Source organism: Castor canadensis, chromosome 11 (genome assembly GCF_047511655.1).
Source record: "Castor canadensis chromosome 11, mCasCan1.hap1v2, whole genome shotgun sequence".
Lineage (NCBI taxonomy): Eukaryota > Metazoa > Chordata > Mammalia > Rodentia > Castoridae > Castor > Castor canadensis.
The window spans coordinates 37,574,937-37,597,136 of record NC_133396.1 but is presented as its reverse complement, the minus strand read 5'-3'; the positions used below and the strand labels follow the sequence as shown (position 1 = coordinate 37,597,136).

Here is a 22,200-nt window from a genome sequence, read left to right as displayed (position 1 = left end):
TTTTTTTTTGGGGGGGGAGACTGGAGCTTGAAATCACGGCTTCACACTTGCAAAGCAGATGCTACACTGCTTGAGCCACACCTCCAGTCTATTATACTCTGGTTATTTTGGAATGGGGGTCTCAAAAACTGTTTATCCAGGCTGGTTGCAAACCTCCATCATCCCGATCTTAGCCTCCCAAGTAGCTGGGATTACAGGCATGAGCCACCAGGCCAGGCTTTTTTATTTTATTTATTCATTTATTTTTCTTTTCTTTTCTTTTGTGGTACAGGGGCTTGAACTCAGGGCCTACACCTTGAGCCACACCACCAGCTCTTTTTGTGTTAGTATTTTTGAGACAGGGTCTTGTGAACTCTTTGCCCAGGCAAAGAGTTTATAAAATTTATATATATACATATAATTTATATATTATATACATTATTATTACTATAATTATTATATAAGTTATATATGTATGGGGGATGGTACTGGGGTTTGAACTCAAGGCCTCATGCTTACAAGGCAGGCATTCTACAGTTTAAGCCACTCTGCCAGCCCTTTTATGTTGGTATTTTAGAGATAGGGTCTTGTGAACTATTTGCCCAGGCTGGCTTCAAACCATGATCCTCCTGATCTCTGCCCTCCTGAGTAGCAAAGATTTCAGGCGTGAGCCAAGGACACTTGGCACAATTTTTTAAAAAATACAAACAAACAGAAATAAAAACACTCCCAAATTCTACCCTCAGAGAAAATGGCTATTGTTGTTTTGATATATATATTGTTAAAGTCTTTTTGTTTTTATGACAATACACAATGTTCTGTTGTGTTTTGGGGGGTTTTTTGGGGGTGAGGGTGCTATTGGGGTTTTGAACTAAGGGCCCTGTGCTCATTTAGGCTTGTGCTGTACTACTTGAGCCACACACAAAGACCTTTTTTGCCTTTAGTTATTTTTTTTGGATAGAGTCTAACATGTTTTTACACAGATCTATTCTTAAATAGTAATTCTTTTACCTATAGCTTCTCATACCTGGATCCCAGGTGTGCACCACCATGCCTGGCTTATTGGTTGAGATGAGGTCTCACTAACTTTTTTGGTCTGGCCTCAAATCATGATCCTCCTGATCTCTGTTTTCTGAGTAGCTAGGATCATAGGCATGCACCACCACCACAGGCCACAATGTATTTTTTTCTATTATTTCATCATGCTATTAATTCCCTTTTATAGGCATCTTTTTTTCTTAGCAATTTTGGTAGACAGATACCAAGAAGTTCCCATGATCCCAGAATATGGTACAGGTGATGAGATGTCACTTCCATAATAACATTACTTAAGAATATCACCCATCTTACTAGGACATCCTCCCCCTTTGCTAGCCTGAGGAAATAGGAAGTCATTAGGGGGCTGTCCACATGACAAAGTACCAACAGTGGCTTCTGACCAATAACTAGGCAAATACTCAGGCCCCTGTCTGATAGCCAACAAAAAAACTGAATATTGCCAAAAACCATGTGAGCTTGAAAGGACACAATCCCAAATTGAGCCTCAGGTAAGACTGTAGCCCCAGCTAGTAGACTGTAGCCCCAGTTAGTAGACTATAGCTTTGAGTCCATAAGCAAAAGACCCAGCTAAGTTGTACTCTGCCCTGCACAAACTGTGAGCTAATATAGCAACTTATCAAAACATATACTCTCATTAATAAATGTCATTCCACAAAATATTTTTTAGTGGCTGAATGGTATTTCATAGAATTGGCATAGAGAATTTTATTTAGCCAATCTACTAATGTTAAAACTTAAGCTACTTCCAGTTTCTCACTATTTTAAAATAATATGCAATGAATATCCTAGCATAAGTATATTGACAACATTATTATTTTCCCTCAGAAAAAATACCAAGAAATCCTATTTTTTGGTCAAAAGATACACATATTTTTGTCGACCTGTGCTCTTGATCCCTCCCCATCCAACTCTTTGAGATTTCTAAAGAACTTTAGATCTCTCTTATACTTAAAACCCTCCCTGTCTCTTTGACTCCTTCCTCTCAGACTGTAAACATTCCCAAATTTCTTTCATTCTAAAAATAACACCAGGCACAGTACTTCTCTATAGTCTCAGCTACTCAGGAAGCTGAAGTAGAAGGATCACATGAGCCCAGGAGTTCCAGACCAGCCCAGGGAACATAGTGAGAACCCATCTCATTAAAAAATAAAAGAATCTTCCCTTGACTCTGAATTTCTCTTTAGATACTACCTTTTCTTTTCATCCAAAAATTTTAAAAACTAATCCCCATTGGCTATCTCTATCACTTCCCACATTCCTTTCTATTCTGTATTAGTGCATACTTTTACATTGTTCCATTGAAATTATTCTTCCAAAAATTATCAATAACTTCCTAATAGCTGGATGATTTTCTGGTTTGTTTGGGGATTTTTTGGAATGCTGACACTTCTGATCCTTTCTTATTGACATTCTCTTTCCTTTGTACACCTCTTACTTTGTCATTTCTGTTTGTTTATGGGCTTATCTTCCTCAATCTATCCCATACGGTTTTCTGTAAAATTTCACACTTAGCCTTCTCTGTTTTTCATTTATTATCTGTTCTTTTGGAGGGTAGTATTAACTATACCACATATTTGTCAATAAGGCACACATCTTAATCTCCAGCCCTCATTACTTTTAAGTTCTAAAAGGACAGAATCAACTTTTTATAGAAATAAAGGATTCGCATGTATCACAAGTACTCCAAACTAAATCCATCCTTTTCTTGCTTTATTATATATTTTAGTTGGTGATGCTAGCAAGTACCTACTAAATCAAATTAGAAACCCAGCAGTCAACATTAACTCTTCCCTTAATTACCAATTCTTGCTATTTCTATGTCTCTCTCCAAACCATCAATTTCTTCTCTATCCTCAGCCCCATCATATTATTGTCTTTCTCAAACTAATCTTAAGATCTACTCATTTAATTAGTTTTTCTCCAAAAGAATTTTAGAGATGCACACTGAAATACAGATGGAATAATAATTCAAAATAATTCGGGGGGTGGAGGGGCTGGAGTGAGAGTTAAGATGAGGAAAGTAGAGTTAATAACTATTGATATTGGATGACAGGCAGATGAGAAAAGGTTCATTAAACTTTCTACTTCATTGTATAGTTTTTTTTAAAAAAAGACTCATTCATTTAAAATGCAAAACCTGGCTGGCGGAGTGGCTCAAGTGGTAGAGTGCCTGCCTAGCAAGCACGAAGCCCTAGGTTCAAACCCCAGTACCGCCAAAAAAAAAAAAAATCTTTAAAAAAATTGGGTGCTGGTGGCTCACTCTTATAATACCTGCTACTCAAGAGGCAGAGATCAGGAGGATCTTGGTTTAAAGCCTTCTAAACCTTCCCACTCACAGACACTAAAGTATGTCACACAGCAAATACTTTAACACTGGAAAAAGCATTCACCTGAAAGCCCAAATCAATATGTCTGTTAAATTCTTACCTACTAACCATAAAACACAGCAATGTGTGTTGTGATTAATTATAACACAAACACTGTTATGTGCCTGTTATTGACTCTTTTCTTAGATGGATAGTTTTTAAAGAGAAATTCTTTGCATAGGATTTCACTGGAAATTCTGGGTTTGAGAATCCCCCTAGTTAACATTCTCCTACTTAAAGGCTGGTCTACTCAATGTTTTATGCTGGAGGTGACACTTCCATAATGCAACTCACCAGCATTGGCTTTAAGATCCTCAGGTGTGACCATGACAACAAATCGGATCGCACGCTCATTTCGAAACATTTCGTAAGACCACCGACGAATAGATCGCATACATTTCACTGCTGCAATACCATTATTAGCAATAAGAACCTAGGAGGGAGGGGAATGGGAATTGGAAAAAAAGACAGAAAAGAAAGGCAAAAACAAACAAACAAAAAAAGTGAGAGAATTTTTATAGATCCCTTTCACTGAAAAAGTCAGAATTTCACAAGGAATTCTTTAGTCCAGGCTGTTAAGAATCAGCTTCCACAGGATCAAGCAATCTTTATAAATGTTTGTTAAACAAATACTTCAATATGTGCTGTTAGAATCTTTCTAACATCATTTCTTGAAGAAACAAAAAATCATGATTACTCATATACTGTATGAACTATTCCGTCATACCTACTACTAAGGAACAGCAGAAAATAAAACTTCAGAGGGATGATTCAGTACTCAGTAAAAAATGGGGGAAAACTAAACTGTGTGGTGTTATACACTCTTCTCTGTGGTAATAAAATAAGACATGGAGCCTTCAACATATACGAAAACCCTGGCATCAATTGCTTTTCTCCAAAATGCTGAACTCCAATGCTTTACGATTGCAGGGACTGTTTCAAAAAGAGTGGTTATAAGAAAAACAGTAGAAGAATCAAGTGATATCATGACTTCTCTGTAAATAAACCTTTCATTTCCTTACCTGTCTTTCAATCATGCTCCTGAGGATAACAAAGGCTAACAGATACATAATCTACCTTTATGAAAAGAGTAATGGAGGGACACTGATGAAGCAAGAGTGGGAATACTGGACTCATCCTTTAGTCTTTTAATCACCATAAGCTACTTCAACCTAGTCATCCTCTCAGCTCTGACATGGTCTAGATAACAGTGACATAGAATTAATCAACCTCTCAAAATACCTGAAATCTTTTCAAGTATTTCATATGATGTATTTCCTTGAAATATCTCAAATACCTGGTGGAAGTCAGTAAGTCACATTGTATCAAACTGTTTAAGCCCTCTATTCTGAACTCTCCCAACTGCCTGAGCTCTAAATCCAATGCTGTCATGTATCATCTTCCACCGGCACCCCACAAGCTAATCAATTCCTCAAACTCTCCCTGTCATGTCAGTGCAGCTCCTACCTATAAAACCACAAGATCTTTCAGAAAAAAACTTTATGGACACTGTTTCATCTCAATTAGCTATGGTTTAATTATCACGGTAAACAGGTATTTCAGAAAATAGTAAAATTATGTTCATGGGATGCTATGGAGGCAGAAAGAATAATTCTGCATAAAAATGCAAACATCCTGAAAAGCCAAATACCATTCTAAACAAATCTAGACAACAAATCTAGCATTAAATCTATGTTCTTTAGACAAAATAATTTAGCATGTTATAACTTACCTTCTCAATCACTTTATTTCCCCCAAAACGGGTAACAAATTCTGCTGGAGAAGCCACAGTGAAATCTCGCTGTGAGTCTATTTTCTTCCTGTCTCGACCTTGTTTTACTAGGTGCAATCCTGACATGCTGGACCTATAAAAATAGATAAAACCATGAGAATCTATGGATAGGATTTCTTCACATCCTCTAGAGACCTGCTTTCATCACCATACTCTTAGCAGCACTTCCACAGTACCCTTGTGGGGTCTACATGCTGGTAGACCACATACTTTTCAATCCTTGTTTGGGGAAATTTAAGAAAAAATAAGTGCTCCTGAATTAAAAACAAACAAAAAATCCAGGTTTATCAAGAGATGCTATCATAAAGGGGGAAGGATAAAATGAACTAATATGGTATAAGTAATAGACTCAGAGACTAAAAAACAGCAAGGCTGCTTCTGAATGACTCTGGTGTGCAGATGACCTTCACCTCTGTATCTCTAGCCTCCATCTTTCTCATAAGTATAACTCCACACTTCTAATTACCTATTAAATGTTTTACTTGGATATCCCACAGGTGTCTCAAAATCAACAACTACAAAACCCAAATCTTTACAAGGCAACATAATATACCATATTTCATCAATTTTACAATACCCTTGCTTTTTTTTTTTTTTATGTTTTAAAATCTCTGAAAATGGTATATATCTTGTAATTTATACCTTATTTAATTGGTTGTATTATTTTCCTAGTAGTACATAAAATAATAGTGCTTCTAATAATCAATGATGTTTTAGATTAGATGAAATATAGTGATAGAAACATTATAAACCTTGGCTTAAATTCCAGATTGTATATTTAATAATTCCAATAACCTTTGGCAAATAATTTAACCTTGCTCACCTTTTATTTATTTATTTGTTTGTCTGTTTGTTTTGTGGTACTGGGGCTTGAACTGGGCTACACTTTGAGCCACTCCACCAGCCCTTTTTTTTTGTGATGGGTTTTTTCGAGATAGGGTCACTTGAACTATTTGCCTGGACTAGTTTTGAACCATGATCTTCCTGAGTTCTGCCTCCTGAGTAGCTAGGACTACTCAGACTGATTCAGACTACAGGCATGAGCCACAGGCACCTGGCTAACCTTGCCTACTTTCACTTTCAGTTTTCTCTTTGTAAAATATGCATAATAGTCGCCGTTTTAGTTGTTTACCTATTGTCTCAATTCCAAGTCCAACCTTTTATGCTTTGCTCTGTGTTAGTACACCTAAGACAGCAAACTTTATTTCTAAGACTCCTTTGATAGCTCTCTCCTGTTCAGTTCTGCAAATGGCAAGAAAGAAAAGAAACTTTCTTCCTATTTTCTAGCTCTTACCAGCACTGCTTCAGGGGTAACAGTTAACTTTCTCATTTCATTCAGCATTCCCAGTTAAAGCCTTAAAGGTGCCAGCAACAGTGGATTGTGGCTCTTTGGCAGTCAGAGTACCAGCCATGCCTTGCTTAGTTATCCTCTGGACCATGCTGCCTGGGTCTATCCATCACCTGGATCTGAATACCAGCTACTCAAAGCTCACCCCTAGGAGGGATCCAAGCACCATCCCCCAGGACCCTCCCGCAAGCTCCTAGATTCTTTGTTCTCTCAACCTTACTAATAGTAACAGTTGCTTCCTGACGTTACTAACTTCAGGTTACCTCAGCATCCTTTTTTTGTCCTTTTATTCTTCTAATACCTCAGTAACCAATTCTCACTAGTAAATGAACTGTTTACAATTTCTAATGCAGTTTCCTTTCCCATAACCAGACCTTGACTAATAGACTCTGAAGGAGTATTCTAAGGATTAAGTAAGATAATGGATATAAGCTCCTTTGTATATGGTTCCAAAGACAGCTCTTTCTTGCTCCTATCACATTTTCTCTTCCTCCCCTACAATCTAACTTTGACACTATAGTAAGTTATCTTTTCAAAATAAAAGAGTATGATTAAAATCTTCCCACAGCCAGGCTTGGTGGCTCATACCTGTAATCCTAGCTACTCACGACACAGAAATCAGGAGGATCATGGTTTAAGGCTAGCCTGGGCAAAAAGTTCAAGAGACCCCATTTCAACCAATGGCTGAGTGTGGTGGTACACGCCTACATCCCAGTTACATGGGAAAGCATAAACTGTAATATTGTGATACGAGCTGGCCTGGGGAATAAAGCCAAGACCCTACCTCAAAAATAACCAAAGCAAAAAGGGCTGACAGTGTGGCTCAAATGATAGAATGCCTGCCCAGCTGAGGCCCTAAGTTCAAACCCCAGAATCACCGCCCGCAAAACAAATCCCAAAAAGAAAATACAAGTCCAGATGGCTTAAAAGACAAGTTCTACTGAACTTTTGAAGGCAATCATCTATCAAAACTTCAAATAATAGAAAATGGAAAATCTTCAAGAGCAACAATGGGAAATCTTTGCTCCCATTTCCTACATAAGGGCAGGAAATGTTTCTCTTTCTCTCCAAACCACCCCTTTAACTATACTTTATCCTATTATACTTAAATAAAGCTTTAAAAAAAAGAGAGAGAGTAACAATGAGATAGACCAAAATGTGACAAAGGTGTTATATGAAGGGAAAATTCCAGGTCCATTTTACTCACGACTATAGATGCAAAATTCCTAAACAAAATATTCTAAAACAGACCTGTCCTTTCTTTTGTTGTCTTTTTTTTCCCCATTTTTATTAGGATATATTCATTGTACAGGGGGGATTCATTGTGACAATTATGAAGAGGCTTACACTGTACATTGGTTAGATCGCCCCCACCACCTTCCCCCCTTGAAGCAACTGCAAAAGGTTCCATTGTTCTACTTCATATATGTATATGAAATCCATCAACCATATTCCCTCACCTTCATTTCCTTCATTCACCCTGCCCACCCCACAAGAGTCATGTATGTCCCTGTCCCATGTCCCCAAACACACACTCTGCACTGTCCCTATTTTACAATTTTACAGTATTGTCTTTGGTTGTTTACTCCAAAGTCAATGTTCATAGGGGTTTCTTGATGTATCCCGGCTATGAGTATGTTTACTTTGGTCAGTTCAACCCTTCCATTACTCTCCCTTACCCTTTCCTTCCTACCTCCCATTATTCAACAGTTTTCAATACATTTCATTATATCTTCTACCTGCACAGATATAATGTATTTCAATATTGTTGACTGTCATTCTCTTTTCCTTTCCCTTCTCCCCTGAGTTCTATAGAGTAGTTCTACTATTACAAACATGTTTTTCATATAAGTTTGTATATGATCATGATGTTTGTTTATGTGTACATCTTTTGGATCTATCTTCCACATGTGAGAGAAAACATGCAGCTGGCCTTTGTCTTTCTGAAGCTGGCGTACTTCATTTATGACCTGTATTTCTGACCCATATAAAATGGAGTACTCATGAGCCCCTCCTGAGTTGTATTAATTTGCTAGAGCATCTCACAGAACTTAGGGAAACACTTGCTTCTATATGGATAAAAATATAAAGGCTAACATAAAGGATATAAAGAGACAAATGGAAGGGAAACAAAGTATGGCCAAGGCATGTGGGAAAGAGCACAGAGTTCTGAGGCAGGTTAGAAAGAAGGGAAAGGAAGTTTTTGGGATTCAGGCACCCTGTGACCTTTCTTCAATTCCCAAATCCCTTGCTTAAAACATAAATATTGATTACATCTCTCTCTTTCTCTCCTCTTCTACCTCACCTGGCAGGAACTACAACCCAACCCTCATCCATAATAAGCTTTATTATCTCCCTTACTACATCTACATGTCCTGCCTGGACACAGATTGCTAGAGACTACAACATTTCCATAGTTCCATAACCTCTATAGAACTGTCATGCTCCAGGCACCTTGTCTACTCTGGCACCTCCATATAATCAGCAATCTGGAAGCTCAGAGATTTTTGCAGAGGCTTCATCATGTGGGCATAATTGATTATACCATTGGTTACTGGTGATTGTTTCAATCTTCAGCCCCTCCCCTTTCCCTGGAGGGTCAGGGATTGAGACAGAAAGTTCCAATCCTCTAGCAATAGTTTTGTTCCCTGGCAACCAGCCCCCATCCTGAGGCTATCCAGGAACCTTCAACCTACCAATCATTGCATTAAAAATACAAAAGGTATTTATCACTTAAAATATTGCCAGGAAATGGACAAGACCACATTATCACAAGCATCTAAATATTTGATTAATACACCAAAAAGTTCAAAGGTAAACAGCAGATTATATTCAGATAATAAAAAAATATTATAAAGCTTAAAATATACATAGTTTCAAGAGCTACATATAAGCCAGGGGCCGGTGGCTCACACCTGTAATCCTAGTTACATGGGGGGCTGACACCAGGAGGATTGCAGTTTGAGGCCAGACTAGGCAAATAGTTTGAGGGACTCCATCTCCAAAATAACCAGAAGAAAATGGGCTGGAGGTGTGGCTCAAGCAGTGGAATGCCTGCTTTGGAAACACAAAGCTCTGAGTTCAAACCCTAGTCCTGTTAAAAAAAAAAAAAAACACTAGATGACAAATTGCTCCAGAAGGAATGCCTCCTTGAAAAATACCTGACAGATTACCTGTATTTAACTACAGTGTTAAACAAAAAGCATAGGAGGTCATTGTTTTGGACTAAACTCACACCAGGCCCTAACAGACCAGGTTAAAAATCAAAACAAAATCAATCACTCATGCTAAAGTTTCACAACATCAAGCTGAAACTGTTTATCTGACCTTCCAAAGAAATCAGTATTAGAGATGATGGCCAAATTTCCTTAATAAGCTAATTTTCACTGGCACATAATGAAGTTGCCTCTGCCTTAATCTTTGTATGAAAAAAGGTAACCTGAAGTAACCAGACGCTAACCAATTGCTATTTTCATGCTGTTCTCTCTGTGTCCCTGCCTTACAAGGACAGTAATTCCAACAAACCAATCAGCTTTTTGTTTTTGACTCTGCTTTATTTAGCTTTTTTCTAACTATACAATCAACCTCCATTCATCAGCTCATTGGAACATTTATTTTGTTTTATGGAATGAAGTGTTACCCTATTCTAGAACTGAAAATAAACTCAATTAAGGTATTTAAACTTTTGCAATTTTGCAATTTGACAATTAAAAAAAAGGCATACACACACATTAACCCATTTGGGCTCTATAACAAAATACCATAAAGTGAGTAGCTTATAATATTTCTCATTGTTCTGGAGGCTAAGAAATCCAAATTTAGGCACCAGCTAATTCAGTCTGTGAAGGATCACCTCCTAGTTCTCAATGATAGCATTTTAATGTGTTTTCAGATGGTAGAAGATACAAGGTATCCTTTGTGGCCTATTTGATAAGGGCAATAATACCATCATCACTTCTCAAAGGCCCTCCTCAGGACACACTCATGAGTAGGTTTCAACATATGAACTGGGGATCAAGAAAACAATCAGACACCATACATATACATACCCAAACACATACACATACTCTGCTTATATATATTTTATATGTAAAGCAATGAGATATATGTTTGTTTTGCATATATAAGCACAAAACAAATATTTAAACATGTACTTTGAAACATTTGTACATATTTAAAACTGTAGCAGTCCCATAACACAAATCAGCCCCATGACATCTTAGGAATGCGGAAGCCCCCACGACCTGGGACAAGTGGGAGGAACCAGCTCCCAGAGGACCAGGAGGTACAAGTGCCAAGAATGGACCTATGGGATTCCACTACAAACTGTTCTTTAGGTTAGAGCAGAAGCCATAGATATATATAAATAAATAAATGTGTGTATATATATATATGTACATATCCCCACTCCAGTGGTCAGGGGGCACCCAGTTTCCAGACCCTGCTGTTCCCGCTCAGCCTTTCTCTATCAATAAAGTTTCTTTCCTGCCTGTAACTCTGGTGCTCCAACCTCTTATTCTTGAGAGTGTTCTGAGAGCAAGAAAGAATCCTTTAGCATGTCCATGATCCCCCTCCCCGGCCCCCGTGACATCTTGCACCTGTGACAAAACTTTTTTGATATTATACATATGGTTTATGTGTGGTATCTCAATTACTCTTTACTTCTTTGACTCTCAGTGGATGTTTTATTTTCTCCAAAAGGGTGGAAGAGGTAAGTGTAAAGGAAAAGGATGATTGTTCTAATTTTGCCAAGTGTTTTTTTTGTTTAGTTTCTGTTTTTGCTTAACTTCAGTTTAATTTTCAGGTAATACTGTTCAAAATAAAAACTTTGAATTACAAACCAAGCAAAAGAACAAAAAAAGATCATGGAGGGACCCTTAATGATTTTTTTTTTTTTTTGGCAGTGCTGGGGTTTGAACTCAGGACCTCATGCTTGGTAGGTAGGTGCTCTTCCACTTGAGCCACTCCTCCAGCCCCCTTAATGATTTCTGTCAGCCAAATCACTCCTGTCTTTTATAGCAGTCCTCTCCTGAGAAAGCATAGACATGCAAGAGGCCTAAAGAAGGCCTAAGATGGCCCTCATTCACTTCCTCTTGCACCTGAGCTCTCATAAGAAGAACAAATCATCCCAGGTTAAGATTTGGCATCCTTGACTACTGCAGTCTGGTTACGTGCCAAGACAACTGCAGCAGGTACTTTTTCTGGCCCCAGATACATAGTCTAAAAAGGTTTTCACAAAGTCTACCTTCAACAGAATGCTACACACTACAAAGAACTAATATCCTTCCTTCACAATACTTGAAGAGACTTCACCTTTGAAATATCAGCCAAATTTAGTGAGCAAAGCTGGCGCAGACTAAGCTTCCTTAACAAAATAGCACAGCAAGATCAGCACAGGTATTTCAACAGTTACAATACTACACATGGGTTCACATATCTTTCATTCAAATGTAAAATAAATGGTTAGAAATTCAAAAGCAAATAAGCCAGTTTTTATTCATTTCCTTTAAAAAAAAAAAAGCCTTCATTTTCACAGACAGAAAAAAATTATTAAATCAAATTTCTCATGAATTCTAGAGCTTAGCCATCGGTGCCTTATTGTTTTAAATATATATGTGGTCTAAAACTTACCTTTCAAGCATGTAATATCTCATCTCCTTATTTTCCTCTGCAGAACCCTCCATATCAAGATGGCAAAGGATGGAAGCTTTTTCTTCAGACTTCAGCCTTGTAAACACAAGCCGCAGTTCCTCCTCCTGTTGCAGCTGCTTAAAACCCAGGAGGACAAGAGATACTATACCTCCATCTACTTTTGGTCCTGCTTCAGTCAGGTTAGAGTATTCCTCATGGCCTCAAACTATAGGCTTTTTGTCTACCTTGTCCTTGATTTTTGTATTTCTCCACCTTTCCTCCTTTTTGCATTTTCCCTCTACACTCGGGTCACACACAGAATTAGTTGATTTCCCAAGGGGACTAGAGGAAAGGGGGGGAAATCTAAAATCTTGTGTAATAGAAAACAGCAGCTCTGCTTTAGCCACAGCAAAGGTGTTTCAGTAACAGTCACTTTCTTTTTACAGTCACCAGAGAAAAGCTCTACTGCCCCTCCCATCTGCCAGGAGCACCTGACTAGGGAGGGCCCAGGGTAAAAAGAAGGCAAAGTTTACCAGGACAACTAAGCCAAGAAAATAATGGGTCATGAAATCTAAAGGGAGGAGGATAGCACAGCCTAAGAGGTAATTTCTGAGCTTCAGTCTCTAAGAAAGGGAAAAGCAAATAAGGAGGTAAAAAGTAGAAACATGTCACAACTAAGGGGCCCTGAAAAAATGGAAGCCATAATTCAAAATTTCAGGTAGCAATATATACAGACACACAAAGACTATTTGCCAAACTTTGAAAATAATTATGGAGCAAGTACAAAACGAAAGTAGAAAAGATATAAGTAGAAATATTTAAGGGACAGGCGGTCCAGACAAAGAGGTCTAACCCAGTTTAAGCAGGGAGAAAAAAATCCTGCCTAGAAAGACTACTAGCACACATACCTTACTATGAAAGCAATTCTGCTGTAGAAATTTAAAGAAATAAACAACAGCTGAATGTTTTGTTTTGTTTTGTTTTGTGTAAGGCCAACTCTTTTTTTTTTCTTCTTTGTTTTTGTTTTTTTTTTTCTTTTATTATTCATATGTGCATACAAGGCTTGGGTCATTTCTCCCCCCTGCCCCCACCCCCTCCCACTCCCCCCCCCAATACTTTTCTCTAGTTCCTGGTCCCCTTTTCCTATTGGCCTCAGTTGCTTTTAAGGTATCTGCTTTAGTTTCTCTGCATTAAGGGCAACAAATGCTAGCTAATTTTTTATGTGTCTTACCTATCCTCACCCCTCCCTTGTGTGCTCTCGCTTTTATCATGTGCTCAAATTCCAATCCCCTTGTTGTGTTTGCCCTTGATCTAATGTCCACATATGAGGGAGAACATACGATTTTTGGTCTTTTGGGCCAGGCCAACCTCACTCAGAATGATGTTCTTCAATTCCATCCATTTACCAGCGAATGATAACATTTTGTTCTTCTTCATGGCTGCATAAAATTCCATTGTGTATAGATACCACATTTTCTTAATCCATTCGTCAGTGATGGGGCATCTTGGCTGTTTCTATAACTTGGCTATTGTGAATAGTGCTGCAATAAACATGGGTGTGCAGGTGCCTCTGGAGTAACCTGTGTCACAGTCTTTTGGGTATATCCCCAAGAGTGGTATTGCTGGATCAAATGGTAGATCGATGTCTAGCTTTTTAAGTAGCCTCCAAATTTTTTTCCAGAGTGGTTGTACTAGTTTACATTCCCACTGACAGTGTAAGAGGGTTCCTTTTTCCCCGCATCCTCGCCAACACTTGTTGTTGGTGGTGTTGCTAATGATGGCTATTCTAACAGGGGTGAGGTGGAATCTTAGCATGGTTTTAATTTGCATTTCCTTTATTGCTAGAGATGGTGAGCATTTTTTCATGTGTTTTTTGGCCATTTGAATTTCTTCTTTTGAGAAAGTTCTGTGTAGTTCACTTGCCCATTTCTTTATTGGTTCATTAGTTTTGGGAGAATTTAGTTTTTTAAGTTCCCTATATATTCTGGCTATCAGTCCTTTGTCTGATGTATAGTTGGCAAAAATTTTCTCCCACTCTGTGGGTGTTTTCAGTTTAGAGACCATTTCTTTTGATGTACAGAAGCTTTTTAGTTTTATGAGGTCCCATTTATCTATGCTATCTCTTAGTTGCTGTGCTGCTGGGGTTTCATTGAGAAAGTTCTTACCTATACCTACTAACTCCAGAGTATTTCCTACTCTTTCCTGTATCAACTTTAGAGTTTGGGGTCTGATATTAAGATCCTTGATCCATTTTGAGTTAATATTGGTATAGGGTGATATATATGGATCTTGTTTCAGTTTTTTGCAGACTGCTAACCAGTTTTACCAGCAGGTTTTGCTGAAGAGGCTGCTATTTCTCCATCGTATATTTTTAGCTCCTTTGTCAAAGACAAGTTGGTTATAGTTGTGTGGCTTCATATCTGGGTCCTCTATTCTGTTCCACTGGTCTTCATGTCTGTTTTTGTGCCAGTACCATGCTGTTTTTATTGTTATTGCTTTGTAATATGGTTTGAAGTCAGGTATTTTGATACCTCCTGCATTGTTCTTTTGACTGAGTATTGCCTTGGCTATTCGTGGCTCTTGTGTTTCCATATAAATTTAACAGTAGATTTTTCGATCTCTTTAATGAATGTTATTGGAATTTTGATGGGAATTGCATTAAACATGTAGATTACTTTTGGGAGTATCGACATTTTTACTATGTTGAGTCTACCAATCCATGAGCATGGGAGATCTCTCCACTTTCTATAGTCTTCCTCAATCTCTTTCTTCAGAAGTGTATAGTTTTCCTTGTAGAGGTCTTTCACATCTTTTGTTAGGTTTACACCTAGGTATTTGATTTTTTTTCAGGCTATTGTAAATGGAATTGTTTTCATACATTCTTTTTCAGTTTACTCATTGTTAGTATATACAAATGCTAATGATTCTTCTATGTTGATTTTATATCCTGCTACCTTGCTGTTGCTATTAATGATATCTAGAAGCTTCTGAGTAGAGTTTTTTGGGTCTTTAAAGTATAGGATCATGTCGTCTGCAAATAGGGATATTTTGGCAGTTTCTTTACCTATTCGTATTCCTTTTATTCCTTCTTCTTGCCTAATTGCTCTGGCTAGGAATTCCAGTACTATGTTGAATAGGAGTGGAGATAGTGGGCATCCTTGTCTGGTTCCTGATTTTAGAGGGAATGGTTTCAGTTTTTCTCCGTTAAGTATAATACTGGCTGTAGGTTTGTCATATATAGCTTTTATAATGTTGAGGAACTTTCCTTCTATTCCTAGTTTTCTTAGAGCTTTTATCATGAAATGATGTTGGATCTTATCAAAGGCTTTTTCTGCATCTATTGAGATGATCAAGTGTTTTTTGTCTTTGCTTCTGTTAATGTGGTTTATTACATTTATTGATTTTCGTATGTTGAACCACCCCTGCATCCCTGGGATGAAGCCTACTTGGTCGTGGTGAATAATCTTTTTGATGTGTTGTTGAATTCGGTTTGCCATTATTTTACAACAGCTGAATGTTACACAGTAACATATTTCTGCTTTAACTTTTAATTAAAGTATGTTCATGATATTGCTTCTTTGTATTAGGAGAAAACAATAGCAAAGAACTAAAAGTTTAGAATCTACAAAATGACAACTTCCTGAGATAAACCCTCAGGACTGATATAATGTATCAGGGTCATATCTAGTTTGAATCATGCAGCACAGAAAAAATTTCTTCTGTGAAAATGCTGGATAGGAATGATTAATAATTTGATGTCAAGCATAGTAAAAATCTATTAACCTTCCAGAAAAACCCTCAAAGTAGAAGTACACAAATGACCTAAAGCACAGATCAAAGACAAATGATCAGAGTGAAGATAAAACAAAAAAGTTTGGGCTGGGGCATGGCTCAAGTGGTAGAGTGCCTGCCTAGCAAGTGGGAGGTCCCAAGTCAAACCACAGTACCACAAAAAAAAAAAAAAAAAAAAAAAAAAAAAAAACTTTACTCTTGGTACACTGAGATGACCCAAGTTGAAAAAACTGAATAAGGCCACCTAACATGATCACCAGCCATAACAAAAAATGAAAGTTTCAGATTCTTTCCTGATCTGTACCACTTTGTATCATCTCTTCTTCATTTTGCCAATGCCAAATAAAGAGAGTCAAATTCACTTGTTCCATTAAAGAACTAAGCTGCTACAGAGGAACTCTTCTGTCTTTATACCTCTTTAGGATAAAATCGCTCAAAAAAAAAACAAAGTACTGGAGACTTTGACTTTGTTTAGAACCGTCGTAGTGGCCACAGATGTGGCCAAAGGAATCTTTCTAAAACAACTAAACACTAATACAACACATCCAGATCCAAAACCAAAGTTAGTTACTACTCTTCTATGGATGCTGCCCACAATATTTCTGTAATATTAAAAAAAAAAACCACATTCATGTGTCCAAATTCAAAGTATCACCATTTTAATCTACCATGAATAGAGAGTATCCAAGGTAGACACATATCTGACACAAAATCCAACCAGAAGCTCACACTGATCCCAGCATTGTAACATGCCAACCACCAAGGATGAAGCAGCAGTTAATATGGCAGACAGTGATGCATTCACTGGCTTGATTGTAATGCAGTCTGAGACATACTGCAGCACAACTCTAAGAGACTGTTTTATACTGAGGCTTTTTATAAGCAGAGGAAATCTTGGATTAAGGATGTACCTTCACTGAAAATCAACTGACCATATGCACAAAGGTTTCTCTGTAGACTAAATTCTGATCACTGATCTACATGCCTAGTCTTATAGCAATGCCACATGCTCATAATAATTATGGCTTTATAATAGGTTATGAAATTAGGTAGTATAATTCCTCCAGCTTTCTTCTCTCTTTTCATAATTGTTTTGGCTATTCTTGTCCTTTGAGTTTAGTGTCAGGACACTGCTGGGATTTTGATAAAAACTTAACTTATATATCAACTTAGAAATGCTATGATGGCAATATTGAGTCTTCCAATCCATAAATATGGTTGCCTCCCCATTTATTTAGATCTTCTTTAATTTCTGTCGGCAATGTTCTATAATTTTTAGCACATAAATCTTGTACCTTTTTTGCTAAACTTATTATGTTATTCCTTTAGATGCTATTATCAATAAAAATTTATTCTCAAATTCATTTTTAGATTGTCCATTTCTAGCCAGCATAAAGAAAGTAGCATCTTGTGGCTTGGACAGGTGACTCCTGGAGCTGCCAGCTCCAGGCATAGAGCTAAGAGGGCGTCATATAAGCTCCAGAGAGCAGCTGAGAGCAAGGCCATGTAGAGCTGAGACTAGGAATGGACTGGAAGTGCTGAGAGGGTGACATGAGAGACCTGAAGGAGCAGAGAGGGCTGTGAACAGCAGATTGCAAAAGGCGAAGACTATATACAGGAAGCAGCTCCAAGGCTGCCACTAGAGAGCTCCTGACAGTCCGGAGCTGTGACAGGAGAGTGAGGGTCCCCACAGCCTAAACTCAGAGATCTAACACTAGCTGCTGGTGCTGGGCCCCTGACACCTAAAGCCCAAAGCTGTTAACACCATGACACCCCAAGCTTGGAGCTGCTGGCACAAAGGGAGGACAGCTTACTTATTTGAGATTTCCATTCCAACAGAGCAAAAGAACCTTCAGCTGTTTGGTGGCAGATGTGTTTAACCTTACTTAAACATTATATAATGTATATATGTACTGAACATCACACTAAGACAACCCAAACGAAAATGAGCACAGAAGCCAGGCACAGTGGTACACATCTGTAATCCTATTTGGATTAGGCTTGAGGCCACGAGTTTGAGACCAACCTGGGCAACACAGCAAGACCCTGTCACAAAACTAATTTTTTTTTTTTAAGTAAAATATGGACTGAAGGTGTGGAAAAAAAAAAAAAGAAAGTAGCACTTTGTATATTGATCTTGTAGCCTGTGACCTTGCTAAACTTACTTAAAAATTTTGTTAGCTGTACTGAAAAAGAATTCATATACACATTTTGCCCATTTCAAATGTATAATCCAGGGTGAAGACATGGCTCAAGTGATAATGCCATCGGCTTAGCAAGCATGAGGTCCTAAATTTAATCTCCAGTACTGATAGAATAAAATATATAATCAATGGTTCTTAGAATATTCAGATATAACCACAATTAATTTTAGAACACTGTTTTTACCCTCAAAAGAAATCCCATACCCAGCAGCAGTCACTCATTTCCCCAACACCTTCCCCAGTTCTAGGCAACCACCAACCTACTTTCTATCTCTGTAGATCTGCCTATTTTAGACATTTCCTTTTCATAAAAATGGAATTATATGTGACCTTTCATGACTGCTTTCTTTTGCTTAGGATAATATTGTCAATGTTGTAAAATGTATCAATACTTCATGCCTTTTTATGGTCAAATAATATTTCATTGTGTGGAAGTACCACAAAAATTTGCTTATCCATGATCAGTTGATGGATACTGGCTGTTTCTACTTTGTGGCTATTACGAATAATGTTGCTAAGAACATTCACAAACAAGGTTTTAGGTAGACATTTGCTTTTCTTTTGGTTTTATAACCAGTAGAATTGCTGGATCACATGGTAAGTGACTTAAATTTTATAAGAAAGTATCAGATTATTTTCCAGAATGGCTATATCATTTTATATTTCCACCAGTAATGTACAAATGATTCAATTTCCCCACATTCTTGTAAACATCTGGTATTCTTATTTTTTATTTTAGGTATTTTGATAGGTGTGTGGTAATATCTCATTGCTTCTTTAATTTTCATTTTCTAATAGCTAATTACTACTAGCTATTAAACATCTTTTCATGTACATATTTTCCCTCTGTATACTCTTGTTGCTTCATATATAGAGAGATATAAAGATAAACTTCTCTTCTTATTGAAAATTTATATTTACTGATTCACTATAGTCATACTTTTAAAAATTTTTTAAACAAGGACTAGGGGCATAGGTCAAGGGATAGAGTACCTGCCTAACCAGTGCAAGGTCCTGAGTTCAATCTCCAGTACTGAGGGAAAAAAAATCTCTAAACCTATCTCTTTGGTTCCTTGAACACATTTGTAATAGCTGTTTTGAAGACTGCTAAATCCAGCAGCTAGGTACACTTAAAGATAGTTCCTATTGACTTCTCTTTTCTTGTATATGAGGCACAATTTCCTCTATCTTTGCATGACTCATGAATTTTTTTTTGAAAATTGAACATATTAAACAATTTATTGTAAAAACTCTTGATTCTGATATCTTTTACTCATGAAGATTGTTGTTGCTATGAATTGTTTATTTTTTTCTTTCTTAGCCTAATAATTTGCCTGGGCTAAATCTGTGAAATCTGTTTCCCCCTGCAGTATGCAGCCACTGATGTCTCAGCTTATTCTTTTTTAATTTCTTCTTTTATATCGAGTCACCCCTATGTATACATAGCTTAGATAATCAGTGAATGATTAGGCAAGGGTTATGCTCAAACACCTGAAGTCAGTAAGCTTTTTTTTTTTTTTTTTTAAGTACTGGGGTTTGAGCTGCATCCCAACCCTCAGAGTAAGCTGTTATACTCTGTTGGTTGGTCCATGTACAGAATAGGATAGCATGATTTTAGAGGTTAGAACATTTTCAAATCTAGCCTATCTTTCTATTCTCTGTTGGGCTGTATCATGTCTTCTCTGTACGTGTATTCCACTTACCCTCTGCCAAAATGCTCACTTCCTCCAACACCACCATTGAGCATGGACATCATCCACCATCTAAATTGAGTTAGCAACCCTTCAATTGCAACATCAAAGCTACCAGACCTCATGCCCTATTCACACTGGCAAAATATTCATGCCAAATTTGGGATGGGGAAGGAAGGGACACTCTCAGGCAAGAACATTACAGACTCTCAGTGTTTTTACTGAGTTCAGCAGATTTTCAAGCATAAACTGTCTTTGATTGTTCTGTGCTTTTTAATTCCAAAGATGCTAATGTTATTATTTTTGCTCATTCTGGCAAGTTTTACAGGTGCTTTGGGGGCTAAGGATTTGCCAATCTTATCACTCAGCTTGAAGTATCATCAATTTTATTTATTTTTGGAGACAGAACTTCATACAATAAAGTACACAAATCTTAAGTATAGCACTCAGTCCTATATACATACATACCCACATAACTAATCTCCCCATTAAGATACAGAATATTTCCTAAGTCCCAAAAGGCTCACTTGTGCTTACTTACCACTCAACATCCTCTTCAAAGTAAACATATTCTGATCTTTATCACCACAAATCCATCTCACCTATTCTTGACCTTCATATGTATACGGTTATACATCTTTTTTATGTGTGGTTTCTTTTGATCAATAATATGTATATAAAATTTATCCATATTGTGACATAGCAGTAGTTTGTTCATTTTCAGTGCTTTGCAGGGTTCCACTGTGTAACTATCCCATGATGTATTTATCTATTCTACTATTGATGAGCATTTTGGTTGTTTAGGGATTTTTGATTACACTTGTTCTTTTATTTGATTTTTGCTGGAAAATGCATTAATTTCTTTGGAGTATATACTCAGAAGTGAAACTGTTGACAGAGTATGTTTAGCTTTAAAAGATATTGCCAAATAGTTTTACAAAGTGGTTGTGTAAGTTGACATTTCTACTAGTGATGTGTGAGAATTTTTATAAGCCCCACATTCTTGATATTGTTAGTGTTTTAATTTTAGCTTTTGTGATTGGGATAACAATTTAACTCATTTAAACCACTGTAAATTTAACTTACAAATCTCTGATGAGTAATGACAGTGAGTACCTTTTCATACGCTTATTTGCCATTTGGATAGATTCTACTTAAGTGCCTTTCAAGTTTTCCCTTTTTCTATTTCCATTGTGTTGAATATTTTTCTCATTGATTTATAAGATTGGGTTTTCTCTCCATTTGGTGCTGGAGATTCAATCCAGTGCCTTGTGTATGCTAGGCAAGCACTCTACTACTAAACTACATTGCCAGACCAATTTATAAGATTCTTATAGTAAGATATTTTAAAATTCCTCTTTCAGCAACTGATATAACAAGTAAGAAAAAGAGGAATGGAGGTATGTCTCAAGGGGTAGAGCACTCATTTTGCAAGTGTAAAGCCCTGAGTTCAAACCCCAGTTCCACTAAAAAAAAAAAAAAGAGTAGTAAAAAGAAATTAAGGATATAGAAGAGCCATAAAGTTGAAAACTTTAGATATACAGAACCCTATAATCACAACCGTACATTCATTGTATTTATGAAACTTGACCAAACTAGACAATAAAAGTATAAGGTATCGGCAAATTTCAAAGATTTGAAGCTACATAGAGTATAACCTGTGGTCACAATGGATTAAACAAAAAATCAGTAACAAAGATAAATCCCTAAGTGTCCTGAAATCAATTATTTACAACTCACTTGTAAATAATTCATAATTATAACAAATCACAAGGAAAATAAAATATTTGAAATGGAAGCCCAGAGTTCTGACACACACCTGTAATTCCAGCAGCTGGGAGGCTTAGGCAAGAGGATTCAAGATCAAGGCCAGTATGGACTACAGAGTAAGTAAAATCCTATCTACAAAAACCACACACACACACACAAAAGGAATGATAGTAAAAATTAAAATATACCATATCAAAACTTGAGAAATATAATAAGATGAATTGATGGAAAGATACAGAGATAGAACAAGTATAGAAAAAATGCTAATGGTAGAATCTAGGTAGTAAGTACATGAATGTTCTCTATAAAATCCTCTCAACTTGCTACATGATTGAAACTTTTACAAAAAAAAAAAAAAGTTGAAAAAACCTTATGGATAAGGCTTAAGCTGGGCTTAGGGGAAAATTTATAGTCTTTAGTACATGTTAGAAAAGAAAGAACTAAAAAAAATAAAATCATTTAGACACCTATGTCAAAAAGCTAAACAAACAAACAAAAAAGAACAGCAAATGAAATACAAAGTAGAAAGAAGGGACTGAAGATGATAGCTGATATAAGCAAGAAAGAA

The 22,200-nt window shown here is 37.0% G+C and overlaps 1 protein-coding gene across 12 annotated transcripts in view; it reads right to left on the bottom strand.

The window, feature by feature from the left end:
* The window catches only part of Acaca (acetyl-CoA carboxylase alpha), a 268,903-nt gene that overhangs the window by 171,390 nt on the left and 75,313 nt on the right, over nucleotides 1–22,200 (bottom strand). For 11 of the 12 annotated variants that reach the window (XM_074046276.1, XM_074046288.1, XM_074046285.1 and 8 more), the window contains 2 exons: nucleotides 5,137–5,269; nucleotides 3,699–3,837 (listed from right to left, as the gene is read on the bottom strand). In XM_074046276.1, the coding sequence (XP_073902377.1) occupies nucleotides 3,699–3,837; nucleotides 5,137–5,269 (272 nt within the window). Of the gene's footprint in view, nucleotides 1–3,698; nucleotides 3,838–5,136; nucleotides 5,270–12,175; nucleotides 13,127–22,200 lie in introns of those variants that run through there. The other variant, XM_074046287.1, reaches the window with a different exon arrangement.